Genomic DNA, 26338 nt, shown 5'->3' on the forward strand with positions numbered 1-26338 from the left:
CTAGAAAAGGGTGGAAAGTTTTACTTGGAAAAGGCAATGGTGGAGAGAAATATAAGTTAATAGGCCATGTCATCCAAAAATCTTGAAAATAAAAAAATAAATTGTCTCTCGGAGAATTTAGCTGGTGAAGATCGTTAAGCTTCATCAAAAAAGCTCCACCAATTTCGGAAGGATATTCCACAGCCAAATATTTCTCTCCGTGGCTGTTAGCTCAAAGAATTTGGCGCATAGATGGACGATAATAGGCATCGATTCTTCGAGTTTTATTATTCAAAGGAGGTAAAGAGGGTGAAGATGAGTGCTGAGGATAAAGAGGAGGGTGGAAAATATGCCCTGGTTACTACGGGATTAGCGAGGATTAGAAGGGGAGATTTAGAGTGATCCTTTAACATGGGGACATGGTGAACGCGTTGATTCGTATTTATCGTCGTCTTATGGAGAAATCTACCTACCAATTTCTGTGGGGATGTATTAAATAAGATATGTGGAGTACTCTATGTGAGTTATCATTTCAGAGCCTGTTTTATGGGAAAGTGAAAGCGGAAACGAAAATGCAACATAATCGTTCCACCTTTTCCATCAATGTACATTTTCGTATTGTTCCTCAGGCATTGGTACGCGAATATGGAAAAAAAAATCCAATAATCAAAGGCTCCTGTTTGAAACGTAAACAGAAAATTGCCAGGTTGAGAGTCAGATCAGTCGAGAAATTTCGGGCGACCTCGGGATCATTGGAATTCGGGGCCAGTTCACGTAGAACAACCGCAAAGCGGTTAGTTAGTTTCGGAAACTCAATCAGAGCAGTTCTCATCTATAAATTGTGTCTAAAGTCTCTAACGAGAAATTAAAATCGGGCGTTTAGATATGTTATAAGGAACGTATAAGTTTACCGGTTTTTTCAAGTACATCATCTATTAAGACTTTATTTTGTAAAATCAACGGAGTGTTAGCAATTCAAGGAATTATTAATGAGATACGCAACGCGATAAATTCCACGAGAGATAATTTGTGTAATAAGGACCCAAGGCTCACGCCTAATAAAGTACATCAGCAATAGGTTTCGTGGACCATTTGTGATAATAATTATTTTCTACCACCAATTGTCCCACTTCCCCTAATCCCAGCAAATTTCATAGTTATTCCTCAAACAGCTACGTTTTCGTACAGTTTCGTTAAGGGGTTATTCTCATGTGAACACCTATATTTTACCACTTTTTCGGAATTTTTTTTTATGCGACAACAAACTTCAATCATGTTGATTTTTCAATATATTTTTATTTGTATTTTGAAATATACGAAAAAATTTTTTTTTTTCGTTTTTTACATTTTTAACATATATTTTTTTTAAGTCAAAGGAGTCCCCAACAAAAAAAGGTAGTTCACTGGTCAAGGTGATAACGGCTGTTCATGTTGTCTGACATAAAAAAATCGAATAGATTATTATTCAGTAGATCTGTGGCTATCGTCCCTACCAAATATAATCAATTTCATTAAAAACAAAAAAAAATATCGAACTTCAAAAAAAAAAATCACGAAAATCTCGTTCTTTTTCGTTACAAATCGTTTAAAAAAATATGAAGATATTGTCGAAAATAAACAATTGTGGTAGGGACGATAACTATAAATGAGTAGAAGAACATATGTAAATTTTAAAGCAATCGGTTGAATACTTTTTCTTGTAGGATCTTGACCGTTTCAGAAAATGATGATTCGAGAAAAACGCGTTTAAAGTTGAAAGCCTGGTAGACAATCGCTTACGACACGTCGGCGACTATGAGCTGTAACTTATCAAATACTATGAATTTCGGTCTGAATTTTTCACAGCATGTTTTCAATAGGTTTTACTGTCAAAATATAAAAAAAAAAATCGATTTTTTGAAGTGCTCACATGAGAATAACCCCTTAAGTCTCCATACTATTCCCTCAGAAAATGAATAAATTCAAAATAAAATGCATATAACCTTCTTCCATTCTCATCGAGCTTTTCATTCCCTGTCATATCCTCTGAAAAAAATCAACTTTCATGTTTATGACTTGAATTCGCTCCTCTTTACGATCTCTCCCTTTCAAAACTTGATTAACACTCCGGGAAAATAGAAGTGAAGATTTAGATGTAGCAAAGGCCAGGAAGTGGGGGATTTTATAAGTAGTGAGCCAGGAAACCACGAAAGACGGTACTCCACTGTACTCGTACGCCATTAGTTTACAGTACCCAAGGGCATACGAAGGGTTGGAATGTTTATGGAAGCACGGAGTAACGTTATAGAGAGGGGTCGCAACAACCACCCGCTGTATATTCCATCGCCCTTATGGGTGTGGTATCGAAAGTTATAATTGCTGGATGTTAGTCAGCCTCCTGTGGTGAAGAATTAGGGCCCTCCCATGTATTCCCTTTTTATCCGTGTTAAAGGCACGTGTGAATGGGAATTTTTGTTTAGTCAATTTGAGTTTTTTTTCAGAACTTACCGGTGAAGTGAACGTGTGCACCCTTTTAACCTATCACATGTCGTTCATTTGGGCTTAACCATGGGAGTAGCTCCTGTATCATGTTCATAAACTCCCACGGGAAACTTTGAGTGCGTTGGGTTATAAGTTTTCTCTCTTGAGACGTCAGTTTCATTTAACTGGGTGCTGAAGATGATTCTCAGCACCACGGAGAAATTTAATATATCTGAAACTCAAAACTAATAATAAGATGATTTAATGGAGATTATAGGAAGGAAAAACTTCAATTTCATCAAAATTTAATTGAAAAAATTGGTAAGGGGAAAGTTTGATAGTGAAAATATGAGAGAAGATTGAAACAGTTTCGAGTGGATAAATATGATGAGGTTAGTGAGGTCATCCACCTGGAATATCTCACTCATATCAATTTTTAGCTTTTCAGGATGATAATTCTTATCTACGAATTTTCTAACGTTTTTTACGTAATATTTATGTAGTGTCGGGGAAAATTTTGGAGGTAGTATTATGAAAAATGGGAGTCTGTCGAATATGGTAGACAGATGTCTACGGCGTTTAAGGTATTCTATTATGATGTGGGATCAAGTTTTGAACCTAGTTTTATTATTTTATTGAAGTAGAACCCACGCACCCTCAGTAATGACGCCTGGACCATTGGCTGGCCCATTCCGCCACGTTTGGAGAATTTTCCAGAGATGGAAAATGGCGAGCAGGGCCCGATAACAATGGTGGAGGAATTGGGGGTGCCAAGGGATGATATTTTGAATTAGCAGTTAGTTGGAAATCGAGGAGCGAAGTAGGCAGACGAAGTCCTCATGTGAGGCATTAGACGTAGAAGTTTAGATAGTATTTTTCATGAGTGTTTTCATATCAGAAACATTGTAAATATTTCTTAGTAATGAAAGTGTTTATCTAAAAAATTTTAGCTGTTTTATCTTTTTAAAAGTATCCCCACATTTATGAATTTATGAAATCCAATAATAATTCTTTAGATTTTTCCTTCTCATTGTTCGTAATAATGGATTGTTTTGCACGAAAGGTTCTCCACCCTATTCAATTTCCACGGCCACATGATTAGTCTATAATCAGCAATCCATAGTACGCAACAACAATTATTTCATGTGTTGCTCACTACTCGATAACATTACCTATTATCATTATTGATAATTGGCTAATGCGTTTATATTCAATGCTCCACTTGTAGTCACATGAAATGTTACGCTCTGCATCCATTAATTCAATTATGATTCAATCAAATTGGACCAGTATTATTACAGAAATTCTTCCTGCGAGATAAACCTCCCATCCGAATATATTTTCATATATATCCAGGGAAATCTCGTCCGCTGCATAAATTTATGACGTGAAAATCCCTATTGGTTTTCCATGCATCTTTTCTAAATTAAAATTCGATTGGTGGTGAGGATCGGCATAGAGATAGAATAAAATCAAATTGATGAATCCGGGGATTTTATTCACTCTCGGCAACTCGATTTGAATCTCTCCAAGTTTATTTTCTGGAGGTACGGAGAATACGTTGAGACTGGTGAAAAAAAAAAAAGAACAAGAGACACGAAATTCAAGGAGACAGTGGCCTTTTCCCGAGCAAGATAAAGGAGACTGTGCGGAGTAGCTATTCAGTGTCGATTTCTACTTTGAAAGAAACAAGAAAACAACTGGAAAAGTAACGAAATTCATTGGAAGAGAGAAAAAATAATGGTGGAAACCGTCTCGAGTCTTTACCTTTTTTTTCCAACGGAAATTGAAGTTTCTTAACGGCGCACAATCAATGATTTTCAAGAACAAAGTTTTTATGCTTAAATACACGGTGAAGGCTTCAGAAGAATTTTGACGATCCTCTCCCCCCACCCCCTCCCCTCCTACCATCTCTAAATTAGACTGAGCAAGTACCTCTTGTAATTTGTTTCTCATTTTTAATAGTGTACCTTCCTAAACCATGAGTACCATGAAATCCCCAACTTGTTTATGGAATCTAAAACTTTTCTTCCCTGGGCTCCTGAATAATTTCTGAATTATCTCTTCTTCCGTGACTATATAGAATGCTGTTTATCTCATTTTTCCTCTCTCATTTCTCGAAAGGGAGACCAAATCATGATTTATTGCCTCAAAAAAATCACCGGAAACCCCCCCCCCCCCCAAAAACCGTAATTTCCATTAAGTAGAAAACACGTCTGTCCAAAGCGTTACCTTTTCTCCTTCTCCTTCCTCCTTCGTTCTCCTTCACCCAAGAACACTAATATCCAAAGCGTCGCTACACTGTCGCACCCCTCTGTATTTTCCCTCCGAATTTTACCAAGGACCCAGGGTACACCCCGACACAACGTCTCGGGTATTACGAAACTTTGTGTCGTGAATTTCCCTCTCTGTATAATTAATTTCGTAATGAATCTCATTTTTTTCGTTTAACCATTCCTTCCTGGCCAAAAGTATGCTTCAATTATTTTGCTACTTCATTAGTCAAATGGAATTTCTCTTTCAAATGATTTTACTGTCATGTCTCCTCTGAGGGGTTTTGTCATTTTTGTTAATTCCTTTTTATCTGTCTCTATTTTTTTTTTTTCACCCACAGGATTTGATCACACTCGTTGGAATGAAAGTGCTATCAGTTGCGACACAGAGTGCAGAGACGACTGGCAATTTCACGAGTGTAATTCGGCATGTTCTGGGGGTCCAGGGCCAACCGTAAAATCCACCCAGGATCGACCATAAAACTGCTCATCCCCGTCACCTCCCTCACCCACTGTCCGTCGATCGCACGTGTGTGCACTCCCAAGTTACGGGTCGATGTGACAACTATTGGGGACACGTGAGCGATCTTAATTATCCTGGTATTCTGGTGGGTGTTAATCATACTTCCCACAAATTTTGCCGAGATTTTCCGCTCGCTTTTCTTCGAATGCCGGGTAAGACATAAAAAGTTTCATCTCGGGGGCATAAATCAGAAAAATGTTACTCAGAGAAAGGCACATTCTTTGGGGAATATTTGGGGTGAATTAAGAAAAATCTTGGGTGAGTTCATTGTAGGCAATATATATGCTAAGAGAAGGAGAAATGAATTATTTTTTATGTTGAATTAAATATAGACCGGTGCAATGGCAGAATAAGTTTGAAACTACCTTGACACTTTAGTAATTGTCAGGAGAGCGACGCTCATTTCGATTGTAAGGGAAAAGATCATAAATTTTTCACGGAAAATTCGATGATCTGGATCGCGTTGGCTGGAGCTTAACGAGTATTTCAAAACTTATGGGAGTTTCTTACCATAAAATCAAGAAAATGTACATATGTAGATTTTTAACTACATTGAAAATTTGGTTATAAGCCACGAGTATTTAATATTAAATTACGTCGAAAAAAATAATGAAAGAGAGTTATTTAGACCGTAAATACATTTGGACGTTCATTATAATGCTTTCATATACACCCTGTATGTCTTTATAACAGTAAAATTCGTAGCGTCAGTATTCTAAACCAATTTATTCTCCCTAGAATGGCGAAACTGCTGAGTAAGTAGTGTCTGACACTGACAATTCACTTCTCACTATATCGGTAAATTAGTACGGTGTCCCCATCAACCTGATGTCACGTTTATGAATAGAATAGAAGGGTGAGAAAGGGGCGCGCAAAGTTGGCACTTTGCGGCATACATGGATGGCAAGTGTGGTATGAACGCGTCAGGGGAGAGGGCACATAGATGAAAACACTTTGTGGCATTTTCGCTAATTCATCGTACATTGTGCAATGAGGGTGCATACGGGTGAGCGTCAGCAGAGGCTCAACATCATGAAAACGTTAATTCTTCTGGAATGTGCTAATTAATTTTTTTCTAACGTTTCAAAACCTCATGTTTCCTTGGCAAATCGAAAAACTGAGATTATTTCATCTGAATTGTGAGCAAACGGTCCTCCTCTCCTGAAACAATTTCATTTGCTTTGATGTTATTTATTCTTCTTTAATTATTGTTAGCATCGAAACGTATCCCTGAGATATTATCCAAGGGGTGTGCCTCAGCTCAGAGTAAGCTACGACAATAATTAGATCAGGGTGTGGGCGAGGGGAAAAGCCATTGGGTCCTTGGATGAAAGCATGATTGGGTAATTGATTGAACCACGGGTGGACACTTGGGATGATTCACTTTAATCAAACAACTATTATTTACTATAGAAAACAGTTCCATGCAAACAATATCAAGTGACTCTCGTTATTTTTTTTTCACAAGGGGAAGAGAGATTCTCGTCCTCAGCGTGACGGATTCTTCGTACATGAGGACACAGTACAGATACATAATAAAAGGGAAGATTTTAGAGATCATTAGAAGAAGACGTCTGCAGACGTCTTTTATTGTGTTAAAGTAATTTACTTGTGGACAACAGAAAGTTTTCATCAACAGTCTCGTGAGATTTTATATTTCGTTCGACTGAATATATTTATTCCACTGCTTCAGGGGGTGACGACGGTCACAGGACATATTTCACTCTACTCTGCTGCAAAATTGTACTGAAATTTCATAACATCTTGGAAATAAAAATTCAGAATTTCGTGGAAGCATCAAATATAACTCAATGTCTACTCCATTTTTCCCTGAAAATAAACAAAAAATCAGACAACTCCAGAGAATAATTTTCCAAATTTCGAGAATAGTGATACTGAATTTTTCTGTAACGGAAAGCGATCCTTTAGTGAACGCGTTTGGTTTTTTTAGATTGACAAGTAAGTCTTGAAGTGATCTATATTGAATTTTAATTAAAAACCTTAACGGCCAGACCGTAGGGCCCTTTTTTCATTCCACCATATAGCAAGATCCACGATTCCACTGGCATGAAGAAAATCAACTGCAACAATATTAGCAGATGCATTAAATTCCTCGTGATACCATTCCGGAATGAACTCCCCAGCTTCATCTGCCCAGGCACGTATACTATTGTCTGTCAACGGTGTGAGATCCGTCACAACGCTTCCTACATTATGAGTTAATTCAGCCATGTCTGCTACGGGGACTACAGTCGAGTTCCTTCGAAGTATGACAAAGACAGTATAAGTTTCGTGGAGAAATATAATCTAAGTTTCCCAAAGAAAGTTATTAGATTATTTGGCTTTCAAAAACTGGGCGGTGAAATTCAACAATTGTTCATTCATTTTTTCAACAATTAGGTGAATTTCAACACCACAGTAATTATGAGGCAAACCATGAGCTTCGTATAATAATTTTTAGTCAACAATTTTGTTTTAGCTTTTGAAGAAAAAAAACCGAGAGACGAAAATCGACTAAGTGTCGGTTGCAAATATCGGGTAACGAACACCTATGGTTTAGGATGAAACAGTCCTGTTTATCAGTTATTACTTTTAGGAAGACAAATTTTTTCAAAGGTCTTTCAGAAGTTCTTGTTGCTCACCACTTAGCTGGAGACTCAAGGAAGTCATGGAGAGTTGAAAAATCACGACAGTTGCACCATCGTTGTTCTATCCCGGGCCAGAAAGTTTCCGAATCCAGATAGTTCTTATCAGTGTACGATATGATTAATCTCTTATTCTCCGACCAGTAATTACTCAACGGAGTTTTCCAGCCCGTTTCAGCACTTGAGTGTTTGAAAATATGACGACTCAATTCGTCCTTTAAATATTTCATGAAGCGCCTGTGATCCTTCTCATTGTCAAAACCTGAAATATGTGACATTAGATTGGAATAATCAGCACTCTGACAAAAAAGTTGAGTAGCTTAAACCAAACCACTTATCTTCATGACATTTAATTTTATTCTACAGTTTGTCTTACAACAATTAGAAATACAAACCTATCACCTTTTTATAATACTTATCGATACAGCAAATTTATAGTCAATACTCACCACTTGGAAATTGCTTCACGGAAAGGATCACTATTTCTTTAGTTATGTTCAAGAACAGGTCAACATCATGAATAACTTGACTCATGGGGACCATTTGTACAGGTCCATGGTTAACATAATATGTTTTACAGGAACCTCTCACCTTCCGGCACGCGGGCCTTATGTCAAGGAATCGGACGCCTGATTCCAATTGCTCGAAAATTGATGCGTCCTACGAAAACGTCCACTCATGTAAGATATTAATGGCATTCGAAAACCTCTTTATTCAATTCAATAACGAACTTCCGAATTCACCATTCCAATTAAAAATACAATATTCTGTATTCTTTCAAACGTAACACGTGAATTATGTAATGAAAAGTTGAATAATTTTGATTTCACGAATCCGTCCACGGAGAGAAATTTTTTAGAATATTTCTAGGCCTAACACTGGAACAGAGGCACAAAGTGTCTAGCATTGGAAATTTTATTGGAGAAAACCCCAATAAAGACCCCAATCTAATATCTCCTATATTGTAAATATGTAAAACTATAAAGGCCTCAAAAAACGTGACATAATTTTTTTAAGCAAACTCGTCCTAGAATTCTAGAAAAAAATTCTCTCTGCGTAGCGTTCTCACATGAAACTAGAGCTTATGCTCCGTCCTGATAGTCTTTAATCAATGATTTAATCCATCGACCAGCATCGCAGTACCCTACCCTATTCACCGCCATCCTCTGCGAGGGTATTTGCTACCGGACTTTATGGCGCACCAAGAGATTGAGCATGTCTCCATACTGCGCTGAGCTGTTCAATGACTTGAAATATTAACGATAGCAAACCTGGCAAATGGCCCAATTTGCAGTAAGATTCTTGATAATTCCATCTTTACCAGGTCGCTGGTACGACCCAGAATCATGGGTACCGGGGATGAAAAGATTAGGCAGACTCAAATTTTGTATCAAAGCTTTACGATCTTCCATCCAATGGAATCGTCCCGGATCGCTGTAACGCTTTAGAGAGGTATCATTCCGGATGATCATTGCGTAATATTTATCTGAAACATTGTCAAGTCACTGAGCAATATTTTTTTTCGCCACACTGTGTGAAAAGTACCTCTTTTGCATAACTCGAGATAATTTTATGTTTTCCGTGTTCTTGAGGAAAAATGATATAAAAATGATTTTTCAAATGGGAAAAATGATATAAAAATAATTTTTCAAATGGGAAAAATGATATAAAAATAATTTTTCAAATGGGAAAAATGTTTATTTTATATTAAACAGATAACCAGTACAACTTTATTTTAATTGAAAAACAAACTTTATGTTATGTAATTGGTGTGGGTGTACTTACCCATTCCAAAGGGCGGTGGTGCTCGCAGACCAGTTCTCACAAAGGCACTAACTCTTTTTATTTTTTTCACGAATCTCGGTTTTGCCTGTCGCCAAGACTTAGGCTCGACATCATAAACTCTCAAAGTATCCCCTTTAACAAAATCAGGGTGATGGTAATAAATTCTTAATTCATTCGGTACTTGAGTCGCTGTAATAGCGCCGGAAGAAAAAACAATGATTATGTTGTCAAGATCTTTGGATAATACTGCTTTGAATAAACAAATGTGTGCAATGTATGAAAGTACTATACGATACATTGTTGTTAGTTTGTTAAAATATTTTGCACTGACTAATACGCCGGGTGTTACATTGGTTTTAAAGGTAAAAATGTGCATCATAAATATAAACGATAAGAGTTGAGAATCGTGAATATTTATGGTCTGTTGCTCATTGTGATACTGATCTCAATATTATGTGACAGGATATTTATTATTCTTCTGTGCTGTCAACGATGGACATCGCTATACGTACATGCGACTTGATTCGACTGAAGTGAGATTATACTTCAGCTGGAGAATATTGCGAATTTTCCCGTGAAGTCCACGAGCTGAATAGTCTTTTAATCCGATCTATTCGCTTCCGAACTAATTAAATCACGTGTGAAACAAGATTATCGCTGATCCTGGTTTCACCAGGAAAATCCAAGTGCATTGACGGGAAAAATTTCAAAAAAGCTCAATTCAAATACCACTAAATCTAAATCTAATAATTCTAATCTATCTAAATAATTTATCTATATAATCTAAATCTAATAATTGTTATAAAATTAAATCCCACATTTCCTATTCTATTTCCTCTTGAAATTTACAACTAAAATGCTGATTTTATTTTGCAATTCCCTATCTATAATCAATTGATAATTGAAGCAAAAATAATTGTCGGTAAACACGAAGCCGTAGGACAAAGAAGATATGAGATAGGCTTCCACTTCATTTCTGAATTCTAATAGTACATGTATAGTCCATCGTACTTCAAAATGAAGCGTATGCGCCATTAGCTTACAGATTATGGTTAATATTCATGCTCGCACGATAATAGTTTCAATATTTATGAGTCAAATTTCACTTCAAAATACAAATCATCGAAAAACTAGTACCCCAAGTTTGGAAATGAGTATCTGAAAATTCGAATAGTAATGAAATAGTGTGAGCGCTCCAGAGGATTGCTATCGGAAATTACCAATGATAATATATTGTAAAATATACGAAGTGTCGAAAATAAACACGGCTTAAGACAAAGTAGTTTGTTTACGATAGAGATACTTCATTAAATCAAAAAAATCCGATACCATAAAAAATGTGGTGGAATAATAAATATCTGTACTTCTCCTCTATATTTATGAAGCACGAATAGGTGCGAAGATCTAATTAGGTTTCTGGAGTGCTTACTATTTGTCGCTTGTGGTAAGAATGTAGGGTGGGCTTCCACTTCAGGATTATGCTCAGTGGGAATAATCATCCTTTAAATGAATGGAATAACTTCCAGATGCAGGAAAACGTTTCCAGTTCCCCCTGAAAATCTTCAAATTCCAGAAAATTGTCTGTCCAACTCAAGTGTGGAAAGATGTTTAAAATGCGTGGAATTTTCATGTATTTTAAGGAGATAAAAAACCTCTTGAAGACAATTTCGATTCAAATAATATGGGATATGTACAACACACACAACTGTGGGTTTTAAGATTTTTGATCAATGGGACAATAACTTTTAGTATTACCAAAAGACTCGTAGAAATTAAGACAAGGATTTTCTGTAAGTTAAGTAAGTTCATTGTGGAACGTAGAGTTTAGCCTATTTGTTTATTTTGTATCTTTTATAATTTTTCCTAGTGGTAATAATTTAGCGTGAAGTGTTTATCGAAATCGAGTGTTAGTTTTATGGCATGCATGCCTTTTTTGGGGCTTTTGTGTGAGGCCCAGTGGAGACAGTGTGCGGGTGATTTGTTCTAGTGCAGTGAAGAGGTATGCATGAGAATGAGTGAGATTTGGAAGAGTGGACAGTTAGTTCGTTTTGAGTTTTTGGAGAGAACAGAGTTATTTTAATCGCGGTATATGTTTACCTTTTAATCAACATCACTGTACCAAGTTGATATTTTCTTATTATTATAGTTTTTTTGAAATAGACTTTTTCTCATTTATTTCTTGCCGACCACATTGATCCTACACAACCATTCAGCCACTCACACTAAACAGTCGACTCAGCACCTTCTGACTGATAATGTAGTTCAGTTCGGACAGAATAGAGCTTCAGTACGGACGTCCCTTGTACGTGTAAATGGATATATTCTACATGCTATCTTGTGTCATATATCATAATCAATCAGCACTATCTCCCGTAGATTCGGGCATATTGCTTAGAAACTTGATTGAGAAATAGGTCGACTTATCTCGTTTTATCGCCTCACTACTGAATTATGAATGTGAATAGGCTACAACTGGGAGGTAAATAGAAATAAATTTTAATCTAAATTATCTTTCACTTTTATAATGGCTTCAACGTTCCGTAATTCGTACTGAATATTGTCCATCACATTATAGATCCTTCAATGACGAAATTATCTTCTGAAGTGAACAATAATTAGTGTGTACTCTGCCACAAACGCAATCCTATGAATAGAACCCGTTACAAACACCCTCGTCATACCTTATTTGAAAAGCTTGAATCTATCAGAATTGAAAATCTGGGATCTGACTCCTAGCGAAGTCTTGAACACCTCCAATAACGGACTTTAAAAAAAAAACGCATTGTTCTCAAAATTGTCAACATCATTCCTCTCATCGCTGCGAAAAACCCAATCACCTTTTGTTTTGCTTTTTGTTACAACAATTGCTATACAATAAAATGTAAATATTTGTAAATACTTGGCTGAAGGCCCTCGGGCGATGGTCAGCTGCAAGTTCTTGCAAGAACTTGCAATGGATTGCATTAAATAAATAAATAAAGATAATTAGTGGGTTTTAACCCCATGCGAAAAAAAACTTGAAATAATTTTTCTCGTATGTTGCTAAGTGAAGATATAACTCAGTTTTGTCAGAAAATTTGTGTGCGCCTTTATGCTTACATATTACCACACCTCTTTAAAGGAGAAAGTAGTATAGTGCCCATACATTTTAAAATATTATGCACTTAATTCAGAATGCATACACTTACCCCACCGACATCTTCATAAGACCGCAAACTCTTTTCATCATCCTGAGCACCCGAACAATACGAAAGCCTTAAGTAATTCCCCATCAACTAGAAAATCATCACCATTTTTTCAACTCAACATGAGAGTTTTTATCAATGAACCTTCTCAACATAAAACGCCAATCGAAGACGAGGAATAAAGAATAGTCGATTAGGTAATTGGTCTCCGTACACTCTTACTGATTTATTTTAATTAGCCACTCGGTATTCAGGAAGAGGGAACCTATCGACTTTCGATAAAATTTCAAGGCTCTTTATGCTCCCCCCCCCCCCTCCCTTCAGCCCTTTGTTTCACTCCCACTCGGTAAAGTACCTTTCGACCCGACTCACCCATTTGCTCGTCATTCCTTATTTTTCCCAGTGTAATTCACTTTTTGCATTTTCTGCGTACTAAAAGTCGAGGAGACAGCCTTGCTCTCCTTTGTATCAAAGAGAAGGAGAAGAGAGGGAGAGGAGAAGTAGAGGAAGAATGGAAGTGGTGGAAACGATTCTACCAGTGTAGAAATGGATGTTAAGGAGGTAAGAAAAGGGATCTTTTGTGTTGGACGCCAAAAATGGTTTTACCCTATGGAAAATCAGAGGGAAAATATCTTGATGGGGGGGAGGGCAGAGCGAGGGCTGTTGCCGAGTAATCGCGATATTGTGTCGAGTTTTTCAGCATTTTAAGAGGTTAATATTTTCAAGGAGAATGAGAAAAATTTTAGGGTGGAAAACTTTAAATTTCCGGGAGAAAATGAAGGCTTCCTGGTATCTCTGCACTTTATTTCCGAGTATAATTCTTTGTGAATAAAAAATGTTTTGATAAAACTGGATGTTGAGTTGGTTAAGACTCAGTGAATGGCGCACATTTGTATTCAAACAAACTCTTCTCCCATTTTGGAAAAATAAGTTGGTCTTAATGAAATAAATATGAGAGTGAGTGAGGGCATAAATTGAGGAGGAATTTGCCTCGGTGCTTTAAACGTTTAAGACAGACTTATCCGGTAAACCTGGATGGGAAGTTTAGGGCGAAGAGGAAATTACCCGATGGAGATGTCTCACTGTGAGAAACTCGGATAGATCTGGAGATCATCTCGAAGCTTTGGAGAGATTCTTCTTAATCCTGGAACAAGTTTCCGGGATCTTGGAAATTGTGGAAAAAAGTTTTGCACGACAGCTTGGAAGATATCTTTAGTTTAGAGAGAGAATTGAATTATTAGGTGGTTTGCGGGGAGTTGAAGTAGTTTATTCAAGTAGAGAGTAATGCTGCTTTCGAGAACATCGACACGGATTTATTTTTATTTCCAGACGAAGAATCGCTGGTGAATGAAAAATGGGGTAAAGGCAGACAATGTTGTATTTATTTTCATTGAAACTCGGAATTTCAAGTGTTTGAATTTTCCTCGACATTTTACCAACTACAACGAGAGAAATTTTCCGTTAAGATAAAATATTCCCAATCGTTAACATCTTTATCAAGAGATCAGCAGAGAATTCTTTCACAAACCCAATCACCAATTGAGATTTAATTTTTTTTAAATCAATTTTTCTTGCAGAAAAATACGCGCATTTTTTGTAAATTCTGTTATAAAATAAAATAACCCTCACAATATAAAAATAACTCACGTCAAGAGACAAGTTCCAGCCCTCTGACATCCACAGAATTCATTACGTCAAACAAAAAAAATGATTCAGAAAGACTCCCCGTAATGAATTACGAGCCCTTGACAAAAGATTTGTTAAATCAACTGACTTTTTCCGCTTCGCCAGAAGCGGAACACATTCGCTATATACGAAATCAAGCAATTCCATAAATCCTAAATTACGTGAAGGTCTTGACCATGCGTCAAACCGGTTTTCCAGGATTCGCGCTATAACCCCTGGTGAGTGCAAGGGACATGGTGAGTTTAATTCCAATCTAGGGGGTGTGTACACGCCGAAGCTCCCCATTAGGCGCAGACTGGTTCAGGATTTATGCCGCTGGCCGATTATCAGTTAGATAAAGGGGAATGGTGCAATGGGAGAGGGGAGTCAGGGCCCCGGAGATTGCCGGTGAATTTTCGAGAAAAGGTGGGAAGGTCGAGAGTGAGAATGAGGGAGTATCTGGGGACCTTGGAATTTATCACCCATCGACCTACTTAGCTCACCCATGCCCGCTCCAACTGATGCCAAAAGTTTTGTAATTGTTCCACCCCTGCACTTTCATTCCACAACCCCTCCTCGTTCTTCACCTATCCCCGTCGCTGTACGCTAGGCTTTTACTTTTAACATCGAACAGTGTCTCCCCGGTGTACTGCCAATTAGCCGGGATTAGATTCATTCATGGGCGAATCACTTTCTATCATTATATTTTCACATTTCTTTTGGCTCCGAGGATTTTGTGGGCATTTGAAAAATTCCATTTTTGCATCTACTACTTTGCACTGGAAATTCTATTTTCAAACAATCCACGTGAATCACAGTAATCCCAGAATTCACTAAAATTTCACATCTGACGTACCTCATTCTCCACGAATGAGTGATAACACCCGATTAATTAACCCCCATTCCTCCAGCATCTTTCAGTCCTCTCTTCACCTTCTTCTAATTAAAATTTCATACCCCCCTCCTCGGAAACAGCGCCAACATTTAATAATGCATCGACTCCACCGTCACGATGAATTCCCGATTTATATTTCAATCCACGTTTATCTCTTGCCATCTCTGAAAGGAAATTCTTCTTCCCCACGCTCCTCAGTTCAACGGAGAGAGAAAAAAAAAATTTGTTCAGCACTGATTTCGCTCCTTTCATCTTGATATCCCGGCTTTTTTTTTCGGACGTTATAGCACAGCTCAGTCGCTCTTCAAATCCACCGAGATTTCCCAATAAGGCTCACGGTGTATGGAATATCCCGTGGGTGACCCTCACAACGTGTCATTTTCATTTTATTCGCCCTTTCGTCCGTTACGATGCCCTACCCCCACTTTATTCCTCCGATTTTCAACGTATGTGTGGGTCGACATCTCTGTATCACCTTTTCTCTCCTCGTTTCGCTTCTTGCATCAGAGTCCACGAGAGGGAACAGGGCCGATGGGGGAGGGGGGCGGAGGGTGGCATGAAGCATGATCTTAGAGAGTTATTTATTTTTATGGGGTTTCACTCTTTACGTCGTCCAGATACCAGTCGCGAAAAGCCCTGGCTTCTGGCTCAGTAGCAATACCAGAGTGCGGGGAAACCCCCGTGTGCGCCACGGTTAATGGCGTTACGGAGTTGCCATAGTTACCAGTCGCAGGAGAGGAACCCCATAGAGTCCCCAGGAGTGACTAGTCACACCCTGAAAAACGCATTTATCCTGAAAGAAAAAACGTTGTAGGAACTGGTATTCTATTAGCTATTCACCGTGCGGTTGATGAAAAAACATTGTTTCCGATGGTTATTATGATGTCCATATGGACAGGGGATTTGGGTAGATCCTTGAAGATGAATTGATGAGGGATCGAGGCTCCATCAATTACTCGTTATTTCTTAGCAATAATACTCGAGTGGGCATCGTAAATGTGAAGATGAAAATTTAGTCAATAATTTAATGTTTTTCGAGGAAACATTCTGATGGGCTGCGCGGAAAAAGTGGCGCCAAGTGATGGTCAAATACAATTTCAGTGCTGTTACTGGAAATTTTATTAGTTTGAATTCAATTGTTTTCTTATTGAATTCCGAAAATCAGAAAAGAATTGCGGGGGAATGGAACGGATGATAAGTACTCATGGACGAGAAATTTCATGAGACGGATGATATTCGGACCAATGGGATCGTGGATCGTTTCTCAATTCGACGAAAAGAAACTGGACGAATAAATTGGACCGAGGTACGGAGTCGGAATGTAAGAGGATTTCCGGCAAAGCTAAGGAAATTTCTGCTGAAATATCGTATAAGACGATGGGAATTTGCCCGGCGCAAGCACTGACAATTCTCTTATCGAAATTTATTTTTATCCGAAAATCTCTTCGAATGCAATAGTTTAAAAAAAAGAAAGATCCCTGAAGAATGGTAACATCGAGTTTCGGATGTATTTTTTGGGAAAATTTTCGATTTGGCTATTCGAATTTTTGTCTCGTTACTATTGAAAAGCAGAAAAAAATTCAATCGAAAGAATGTTGATCCTCCCGGAATTATTCGGCAGTGGAACGAACAAAAAAAAAAAAATCATAAATTCTCATGGTACATTTAGTAATGCTACGCACGCGCTACGCAAATTGGCACGCCCTTGTACAATGAGCGAGAAATTCCATACACGTGTGGAGATCAACAGAGACAGATCCTCACTCTCCTCTGGGACACAACCAGTGTATTCGGTATATGCTCTCACTCCCCCTCCGCCCTCCCACCGCGATAGAGAAAAAATCTATGTGTACCTTGGGATCTGTGCATCCTCCCGGAATTAAAGCACGGATAGTATCTGCTGTACGCCACCGATACGGTCAATGTATTTGCATGGATATTTTCTACGTACCGATTTTTTTATTATTTATATTTTTTTAGATGAAAAATCGGAGGGGATGTGTCAGCTTTGAAATTCAAATTTACGTACTCCGTAGGCAGACTTTATGAGAGTTACTTTTTTTTCAATATTTTTGTATTTCGTGTAGTTACACGGAGAGAAATTTTTGATAAAAATCACTCTACCGTTCCATAAATGTATCATGTTCTCGTTACTTCATTTATAGCCTCACAAAAATCTTTCTAATCTGATGAATTATGTGCTATTGTATCTCAGCGCCAAAAACCACCCTTCCTTTCACGACATCCACTTGAACCCTCGATAAAAACAAATTGATAACGGTTAATATGAAAAAAAAAAGCTCAATAAAATTCTTCAAATTCCAAAAAATTCAATTTCACAAAACTAATAACTAAAGCATGTACAAAAATGACTGGCAACACGTTGAAAAAGTTGCTCCCATAGCGTCCAATTCATCTTGTCAGCCCCTTGGGACGAATTCGAGTCTCTCCTCTCCTTGTTTCTCCCTCACTTCACTCTTGTCCCCGAAACAGATTGCCAACGTTACGCCGGGGCAACGGTGAGAAAAGTGCCACATGAAGTCAGAAATCATGCTACCGAGGTCCTTCATGCAGGCGTAAAAAAAGCTCTTCCGCTTTCTTCTTACCCCGGGCTTTATTACCATCTGCGTAGAGGGCGAATACCATTATCCAACACTGTTATTATGCTTATTCGATTTTTTTTTCACATCCAAATACCCTAGGGGTAGAGACGCGTCGAAAGCTACTTTTCACGCGGGTGTGTTAAATTTTTCCCATCATCCTTTTTGTCACGTCGGAATAACACTCGAATGACAGATGATGTCACTTGAAAAACTTCTCATCTCTCCCTTTCTCAACGTACGCTCGTTATCGTATTTTCCACATTTCTAATCGTCGATGATTTTACAATTTTTCAGAATCAAAATAGGCCCTCGGGGGATGTATGGACGATGAACGGTGAGTCATGAGTCACTGGAAAAATCGAAATTCACTCCCTAGTTTACTTTTGATGGAGATTGTTCCCTCGTTGGAGTAAAGACCGTAGAAAAACAGGGGCGAGTGCTCAATTTTTTTGTTAGTTTTGGCCTGAGCATAAGTCATTCATGGGGTTTAAGTGCGTGGGGCTATGAATTTTTCGACTATCATCATTATGTCGTAAATGAATTATAGAATGGAGAGCACTATCAAGGGAATGGAACCCCTTTCAAGAACTATTTTTAAAAGAAATTTGGTGAATTGATGCACGAAAAAATTGGTAAATGTGGAAATGAGGGGTTAATGAACCAGGGGAGAGGGTTTTTCTCTGGAAAACTATGGTTATGATCCATTTTACTGCAAGAGTTTTCGAATTGTCGATAAAACTGGATGGGATGGTAACATCATTTTTCCTGATAACAAGAATTACGAGGGAATTTCTACCGTCTCGGCCTTTTTTGACTCACTTGATTTTTGAAGAAAGCTATTCTCATTTCTGAATTATTATCCAAACGTGACTTGACTCCGTCTCATATGGCTCCACCCACATCACCAAAACTCACTAAAAACTAAAGACATTCTTGATATGAAATCATTCGACGATTTTATTTTGCACTAATTTACATACATGAGAAGACAATAAAGTAGACTCTCGTTATGCTCACTTTCTCCATTGTCGCATTTTCCCAACATCACCTTTTACCAACTTCCCCCACCTCTCAATCCATAAATATAAACAAGCTGAGAAAAACATCTGATTTTCTTTAAACGATTTTGCACATATCCATCCAAAACAAATTATGAATGAAAACCAAACTCGCTCCTGTGCGACCCCCTTTACGCTGATTTACCCCAATAGCTCACCCCCTTGACAAACCTATTGGCACCCCATTTACCCTCTCATAATGATGGTCCGATAATCCACCACCATGATAAACCCTTTAACGCATTTCACCTCCCAAAATCGTTTAAGCTCAATATTTGCACAATTTACCATCAGTATATAATCATTGTCCTATCTGCACGGGTTCAGTGTACCCGTCCATTTATCACCTATTCCCCAGTAGATTGTCCATCAGGTCTTTCGCCTCCAGGAAACCCCGGAATGTATCCCTTTTTGAGGTGGGATAACTCTCACGTCAAAACATCGGGCAATTAACCCCCGGGGGAATTCGAAATGCGTCGTACGTACCCATTGGGTCTACATCGTTACGTAGATAGTACTAAAGGGGATGCAGTCTGGATGGGTGGTATGGGTGGAGGGGAACCCGCTGGACCCTTTTCCCGATGAATAAAAGCCCCAAGTGCGTCGTGGTACTCCTCGACAACCGCAGGGGAATTACCCCATGGATTACATGAAAATTCTATTATCGTCTTAGAATCTCCCGACGTATTCCGAGGTATCTATTCACCGACAGATCTGGGCCAGAAACCAATCGATTGCATAGCCCTTAAGTACTCTCAAGCGACTCCTTAATGCAATCGTTTTAATTAGTATGGAACTAAACGTATTGGTAATCAGAATTGATTCAAGACGTATTCCATGTTTCATTTAAGAAATATCCAGATGGAAATTAATTATAAAAACATTTCCTGTATCAAGAATTTCGCTAAATACAGGTTAACGAAAATGAAGGGAAATTTTTAGCAGAAGATGAGTCTCTGCAGTTATTCTTTCTCTATCTTGAGACTAAATATCTGGGATACTGTGGGATGACTGATTTTTTGTGTGAAATGAGTGAAAGGACAAATGTGGGTATGAGTGAGATGAGAGAATGTCGCCAGAATATATAAACCTAGACGGTAATATTTCAACTATTTACAAAGATTTGAATGTTTATGTGAATGTATCGAATGTCTGTTGCGTAGTAGAATAAAGAACCATTGTTAGATTGAGCGGAACAAGGGAAATGATTTTTGGGAATGAGTGCGACGTGTGTGATATGTCTTTTTGTGTTTATGTGTGTCGTATGAGTGGAATGAGTGTGAGAGAGAAGCAATGTGACAAAGTGAGAAAGAGAAATATAAAAAATAAATATGTATGGATGGTGCGAGAGGACGAGGTATGGCTCAGTCCGAGGATGAAAGTCGAACGGCTAAGATCGTGGATCTTACACCCTATGTATTTTTTTCATTATTAATAAATATTTTTAAGTTAAATTAAAATTATCCCTGTCCCCTGTACCCTGATCCTACAATACAAACGGAGAAATGATCCTAATTATCAAATAATTAATTTATTGATGATTCTCAATTTGTTTATTTTCTATACCGAAATTATGAAGTGCTGATGGCTGTGAAATTATGCAATTCTGGGAGATTGGTGCGTAATACCGATGCCTAAATGGTGGTGAGCGGCCGGCCTGAGGGATCCGGGCCTCGATGGGATACGAGAGTGGACGCTAGCGCGTGTCCTCAGCTAGCCACAGCCAATTAGCAGGGTCCTCCCATTAATCCGAGCAATTAAGGCTAACACGGGAATTCTATTACGCTCTTACTCCAGGAATATTCCGAGTTTACAGCCTCTCAGCATCGCTACCACCCGTTTTTCGATGTTAAGGCTGTGACGGGAGAATTAGTGAAGAGGGTGCGGATCAAGTCAGGAATTTATCCGATTTCTTTTGATTGATCTTCACGTTTGTTTGAAGTTCGTAACAGACTCGGAGCTAACGAGTTTCTTACATTGAGATTTCATTATTTTCACGACGTGCTCGCTGTGAAAGGTGTTATTCCAAGGATGTGGGATGTGGGAATTTTCGCGTTTCAGATGTAGCGAATATTTAAATATTTAATATTATCTGTTGAGCAATTTAACAGAAATGCAATATAATTGTCTCGTGAATTCATTGGGGTCTCCATTAATTTTTTTAATATCTGCAATATACATAAACGGAGAGAAAAATTCTTTAAAAATCACGTGCTAGTTTCATAATTTACCTGTCACAACAATATTCGGTCAAAATTACGGAACAATAAGGCACTTTATCAGTGAAAATTTTCCTATTATTATTTCTATTATATGTATCCATACAATACAAAGAATAATAAATATTACGTGCATGATGGAAAACGAATATTTGATAAGATAATTCATAATGCATGTGATGATATTCATTATGCCAATCTCATTCTATCAATTTGATTCTAGAACGACAGAAACAAATATTAACTGATCCATTCCTAATTAATGTACCATGTTATTTGTGATGTAAATTCATGAATTCAATGAATGGTAGGTTCAGCAGCGTTCATATGATTGAAAATAAATTGAAAGCATGGAGAGGAAAATTCAATAACATTTACCGAGAAGTTTGGTAAATGTACAAAATGTCATGTAAAAACTCAATTCCATTAGGTAATCTTTCCTAAATTGTTGTCTCCTGTGTTTCAGAATCATGAAATTTTTCGGTTCATAGAAACTGAACAAGTAAATAAATAAGAAGGCTAATCTTATCTCCACAAAATAGTGTTGGTCTATTCTATAAACTCCGAAAAGGATTTTCTATATTCCAAAAAATTGGAAAAATAATTTGGAAATTCTTAAGGTCTTTGTTATGATCCTGTCGTATCCCTACACCATTTGAACTATTGAGCGTAAATTCTGCATGAAAATTGTGTTAAAAATTTTCTGGATAAGCAAAAGTCTGTACAATACCCGAAGTACCCGAGTAAGATAATTCACCTCAAGACTGAGTGGATGTAACCACAATTCTCCGGTTGAAAAACAGGATTTCCCTCGTATGTGAGAATTTACATTAATATTCGAGCTTTTCAGTGATGGGGGAGAGAGCAAAAGTTTGTTGAATACCTCGTCGCCCGAGGTTTCACTTCCCCTTAATTACCAGGGCCTCATTAACCCTCTCGAGAAAACGAGAATGCTGTGATAAACGATGGTTCGTTACTCCCGCATTGCTGACGTGAGGAAAAGCTGGATTTTTTTTTCCTTAAAAAAAGAATAATGTTTAAAAAATGAAGGGAGTACCTTCTGGGAATGGCGACTAAGTAATGGCACTTTCCTCAGCGGGTGGGACTAACAGGGAATTGTGACATTGCGCGAGAGTAATTCATTTTAAACGACGGAGAAATGACTGGGTCAGGAAGCACTCAGTTTCGCATCTCCGAGACACTTCCATCATGTACATATATGCACTTGCAATAGGGAATGTTGAATTCACCAGAGTGAACCCCCGGAGTGGCTCTTTTCAATGTCTATCGTGTGCGTCTGCATTCCCAGCATTCACCATTTTAATTAAGATAATTAAGCTATTTATTGAGAAATTAAGGGTCCTCGCTGGGAATTGCCAGCTTACAAAAGGCATCTAGGGGACTGTAGACAGTGTAGGTCGGTGGCATCCCTCTTGAAAATCGCCCTTTCCTCATCCAAGCTGGGCGCTTTCTGTGAGAGCCACTCGAGCGTACCTCGATCGGCCAAAAAGCCCCTCTATATTTTTCTCTTTTTTTAAAGGATTGCGAAAAGTTGAAATCAAAGAGGGAATGGTAAAATATGCATACCAAATTATTTCCATGCTCCAAGGAAAAACAAGCACTGCGACGGAAGACATGCGACCTTTCCTCTACTCCTTATTTTTTTTTTCTTTCCGTTCAATTTCTACCAATTTTATTGGTACAGCACTTCTGAATGAATCACAAGTTATTTCATGTGAATTCGAGCAAACTAAAACTACGAAATACTCAGTAAACATAATACCAGACTCAGAAATTATCAGCAGAACCTCTGTAAGATTATCGGAAAATATCTCCGATGAGCTGAAACGATTGTTTAGAAAACTTTGTCAAAAATATTTGTAAACAAAAAATTCTCTTCTAACAAATATGATTGTAAGGCTTCCAGTCGGAATAAATATTGCTCGAAAACAAATTAAAAAATTCAATGCAATTTATCCGCTCAATTTATCCCGTGGGCGTCTCCATTCTCTTTTTCATTTTCTCAACCATCCGTATATGATAGTCAACACAACCCCCTATTCTCACCCCAACGTCTTCCGCGTTATTGAAATTTTTGTCGTACACCCTTTTCACGAATAAATATACGCTCAACTTCCAGGGCACGCAATGCCGAGTCAGCGTCATAAGAAATAAGAAGAACTGGAAAACGTTCTCGAATTATGTACGGAACTCCGGCATCAGCCCTCCGTTAACCCCGTGTCGTAATACACGCACAGAAACTCTGGAAATTTATGTCGAGTCGCATGTCTTATGCATTGCATTTCCGATGTGAGGAAAAAAAGATGAAGTTTCTTTACCCCTGTGTCTCGAGCCCTCCTCGAATTACAGAATTCGCGAAGGGAAGACAATGGAAATAAATGGCTCAAGAGAAGAAAGATTTGAAGAATGCATAACACAGGTGGTTTTATGCTTTGGCTCACAGACACTCAACGCGACTTGCAAATCCTCGAAAGACGTAAAAAGTATGTTTAAGGTATGCAGACGGGTGGATCAATGTTTCATAATCAATTCAGTATATTTCCATGAGGAAGTGCTATTCAAATACTCACCACATATCTCGACCGAATAACCGAAAATACGATATGAGCGTCCAATTGACAATTACTCACCGAAGTAAAAAAAGAAAATTAGTGAATGAAAAGTTCGTCGATCCCTGACCGTTCAATTTATTTTTAGTCCACCGATACGGAGGAAAAAAACCTCGTAAAATATGTAAATAGAAGGGGCATCCGGAGAACAATTCTTATCAGAAAGATCAATTATGAATGATTATGCTTTAACTTCCAGGAAAGCTCTAAAGTCACCCGATATCTCCTTGTCATTCAGTATTGATCTGTAGCCCCTGTCATTCGTCAGGTTTATTATTACAACGGCGAATGGAAGGATGAATAAACTGTTCATATTTGAACTCCCCTGCAATCGCTCAGAGGTTATTTCGAGTGACTCTGTGAGCTCCGAGAGGAAAATAAAATATTGGCGATGGTTCGGACACTTGGTTAAGTTTTCCACTATTTTTGCTGTGTCAACAGTCCCGGAAAATTATCGGAATGGCCAGCTTTATTTTTATTACAGTCATACGAGCATTGTAGCATTAATGCCAAGTAATAATATCCTAGATTCCATGTAAGACCTGAGTTTTATTTCAACTTGAGGAACAAGTTCACTCTCTTGGTTCTAACTGGTGGCCAAATTCCATGGACTCCAACTCATGCGAAAAAAAACTTCTCAAAAAATGAGCCTAACTGATAAGAGAAATCAAATTTAAACTTCTGACGTATAAAAAAATAGTTTTAAACATTCACTACTGTGATAAAGATGTCCTTCGATTTTTATAGAGTTATGCTCGATAGAATCTTTTTCGGAAGTTTAAAAAAAATTATAAAATGCATACTGCCATGTGGACTCTCAGTATTCCCTCATTGAGTTTGTCGGTGTGAAGGAATTCTTTGATTGCCTGATTTAAACGAAAAGGATTTTTTTTTCCGCCACTTGCAGCATGTCTTCTGCACTGTGGATTTGTATTTGTTTAATATCAACTGGAAGTATTCACGGTAAGTGAATAGAACTGCAAATACTATGATGCCTTCAATACGATGACAGTAAAGAGAAATGCATTATTGAAAAAAAATCCTAATTTTCAGTTGGAAACGCGATAAAATATGGAATATTGGCTGACGAGGGTACTTTTCAGTACATGGTAGCTATTTTTACCAAAAACGTCTTCACTTGCGGAGGTGCCATAATAGATGCATCGCACATTCTCACTGCAGGTCACTGCGTATTTTGTGCCGAAGCCAACCAAATGATAGTAGTAGCAGGATCAACAAATGTGGGGTCGGAATCGAGAGTGTTGCGCGGGGTTGCGACAATATATGTGCATCAACACTATAAGGGTATGGAGACTGAAAAGTTCAACTTTATGCAGGGATTATGCTTAAGAGCTACATCTATAATGAACCTCAGTATGAAGAATGATATCGCAGTTCTCACAGTGAGTATTTCAAGTCAGCACTTGGTCGATATCTCCAATCTTGTTCGACTATTTCAACAGTTATTTCGCTATTAGTTATTACAAATTGAGATGCCCAGGAGTCTACCTTGAAGAGCACTGCCTACCACGTATTAATGGAATTATAATTTATTGAAATTTCTAGCTAGCGGAACCTCTTCCTCTGGGAGGAAACATTTTCCCAGCTAAATTACCTGAAACTGATTTCCTACCCTATTGTCAAATGATGCTTTTTGCCGGATGGGGTTGGACAAAGGATGATAGAAGCGAACCTTTCTTACAATTTATGGATTTTACCATCGTGCATCCCGACATCAAGGTCTTCGCTGATAACTTCACTGTTGATGATGAATCCCAATTCGTCGCCAAAAATCTCATAGGAGGAATGAGGCCAGGTTATGTAAGAATTGGAGTTAGTGAAGATCTAGTAGAAACACAATAATTCATATGAAACAAGTAGCAGAGAAGTATAAGTTGCAAGCGACAAGTTATAAGTATAAAGATCATAAATAACTATAAATCGAAAGTACCACAAGTATCGACAGAGAGTAGTCAATCCATGACATTCAGTTTGTGATCAAATTGTAATGTAAAAAAAAGGTTGAAGAAAGTACTTTCCAGGATATCGCGATTTGCGAATAAATTTTACAGCCGTTTAATTCATTCGCTGGAATCGAATATGGATAACGTGTGGTTGACCTTTCGAATGCAACAATCAGTCACAATTTAGTAACTATTAGATGTTTTTAATTTGGGGTTATGATTTCAGGGAGACAGCGGGGGTCCCCTGATCCACAACAATGTGATATATGGGGTACTTTCCAGTGCATGGCCGACTGGCATAACCTTGTTTACACAGGTGTTCCATTACCTTGATTTTATTAAGAATGCTTCAGAAGATTCATTGTAAACAATTATAATTGCAGTAAAGCTGAGAAAAATTGAGAAGCCTTTTTTTTCCTCATAACCCAATTCTTCACTTTAGCTAAGATTTAAG

The 26338-nt window shown here is 38.0% G+C and overlaps 1 protein-coding gene and 2 long non-coding RNA genes across 4 annotated transcripts; 2 read left to right on the plus strand and 1 right to left on the minus strand.

Moving 5' to 3' along the window:
- Positions 1-748: 748 nt before the first annotated feature.
- Positions 749-6844, plus strand: LOC135162172 (uncharacterized). Its single transcript, XR_010298914.1, has 3 exons — positions 749-1057; positions 5054-5387; positions 6704-6844. It is a non-coding gene; the product is annotated as an uncharacterized LOC135162172 (long non-coding RNA).
- Positions 6793-10007, minus strand: LOC135162156 (PI-PLC X domain-containing protein 2-like). Its single transcript, XM_064120333.1, has 6 exons — positions 9666-10007; positions 9152-9366; positions 8330-8540; positions 7878-8142; positions 7236-7495; positions 6793-7065 (listed from the first exon to the last, which is right to left on the minus strand). Exons 1-5 carry the CDS (start codon positions 9961-9963, stop codon positions 7237-7239), a joined length of 1248 nt encoding a protein of 415 aa, XP_063976403.1. The 5' UTR covers positions 9964-10007; the 3' UTR covers positions 6793-7065; position 7236.
- Positions 10008-12129: 2122 nt separating this feature from the next.
- Positions 12130-26289, plus strand: LOC135162170 (uncharacterized). 2 transcript variants are annotated; one of them, XR_010298911.1, is made up of 6 exons: positions 12130-12144; positions 24120-24314; positions 24449-24883; positions 24974-25323; positions 25487-25741; positions 26111-26289. It is a non-coding gene; the product is annotated as an uncharacterized LOC135162170 (long non-coding RNA). The 2 variants fall into 2 exon arrangements; XR_010298910.1 differs by having other exon boundaries at positions 24120-24883.
- The last annotated feature ends 49 nt before the right edge of the window (positions 26290-26338 follow it).

The sequence above is a fragment of the Diachasmimorpha longicaudata genome, chromosome 5, assembly GCF_034640455.1.
Source record: "Diachasmimorpha longicaudata isolate KC_UGA_2023 chromosome 5, iyDiaLong2, whole genome shotgun sequence".
Classification (NCBI taxonomy): Eukaryota; Metazoa; Arthropoda; class Insecta; order Hymenoptera; family Braconidae; genus Diachasmimorpha; species Diachasmimorpha longicaudata.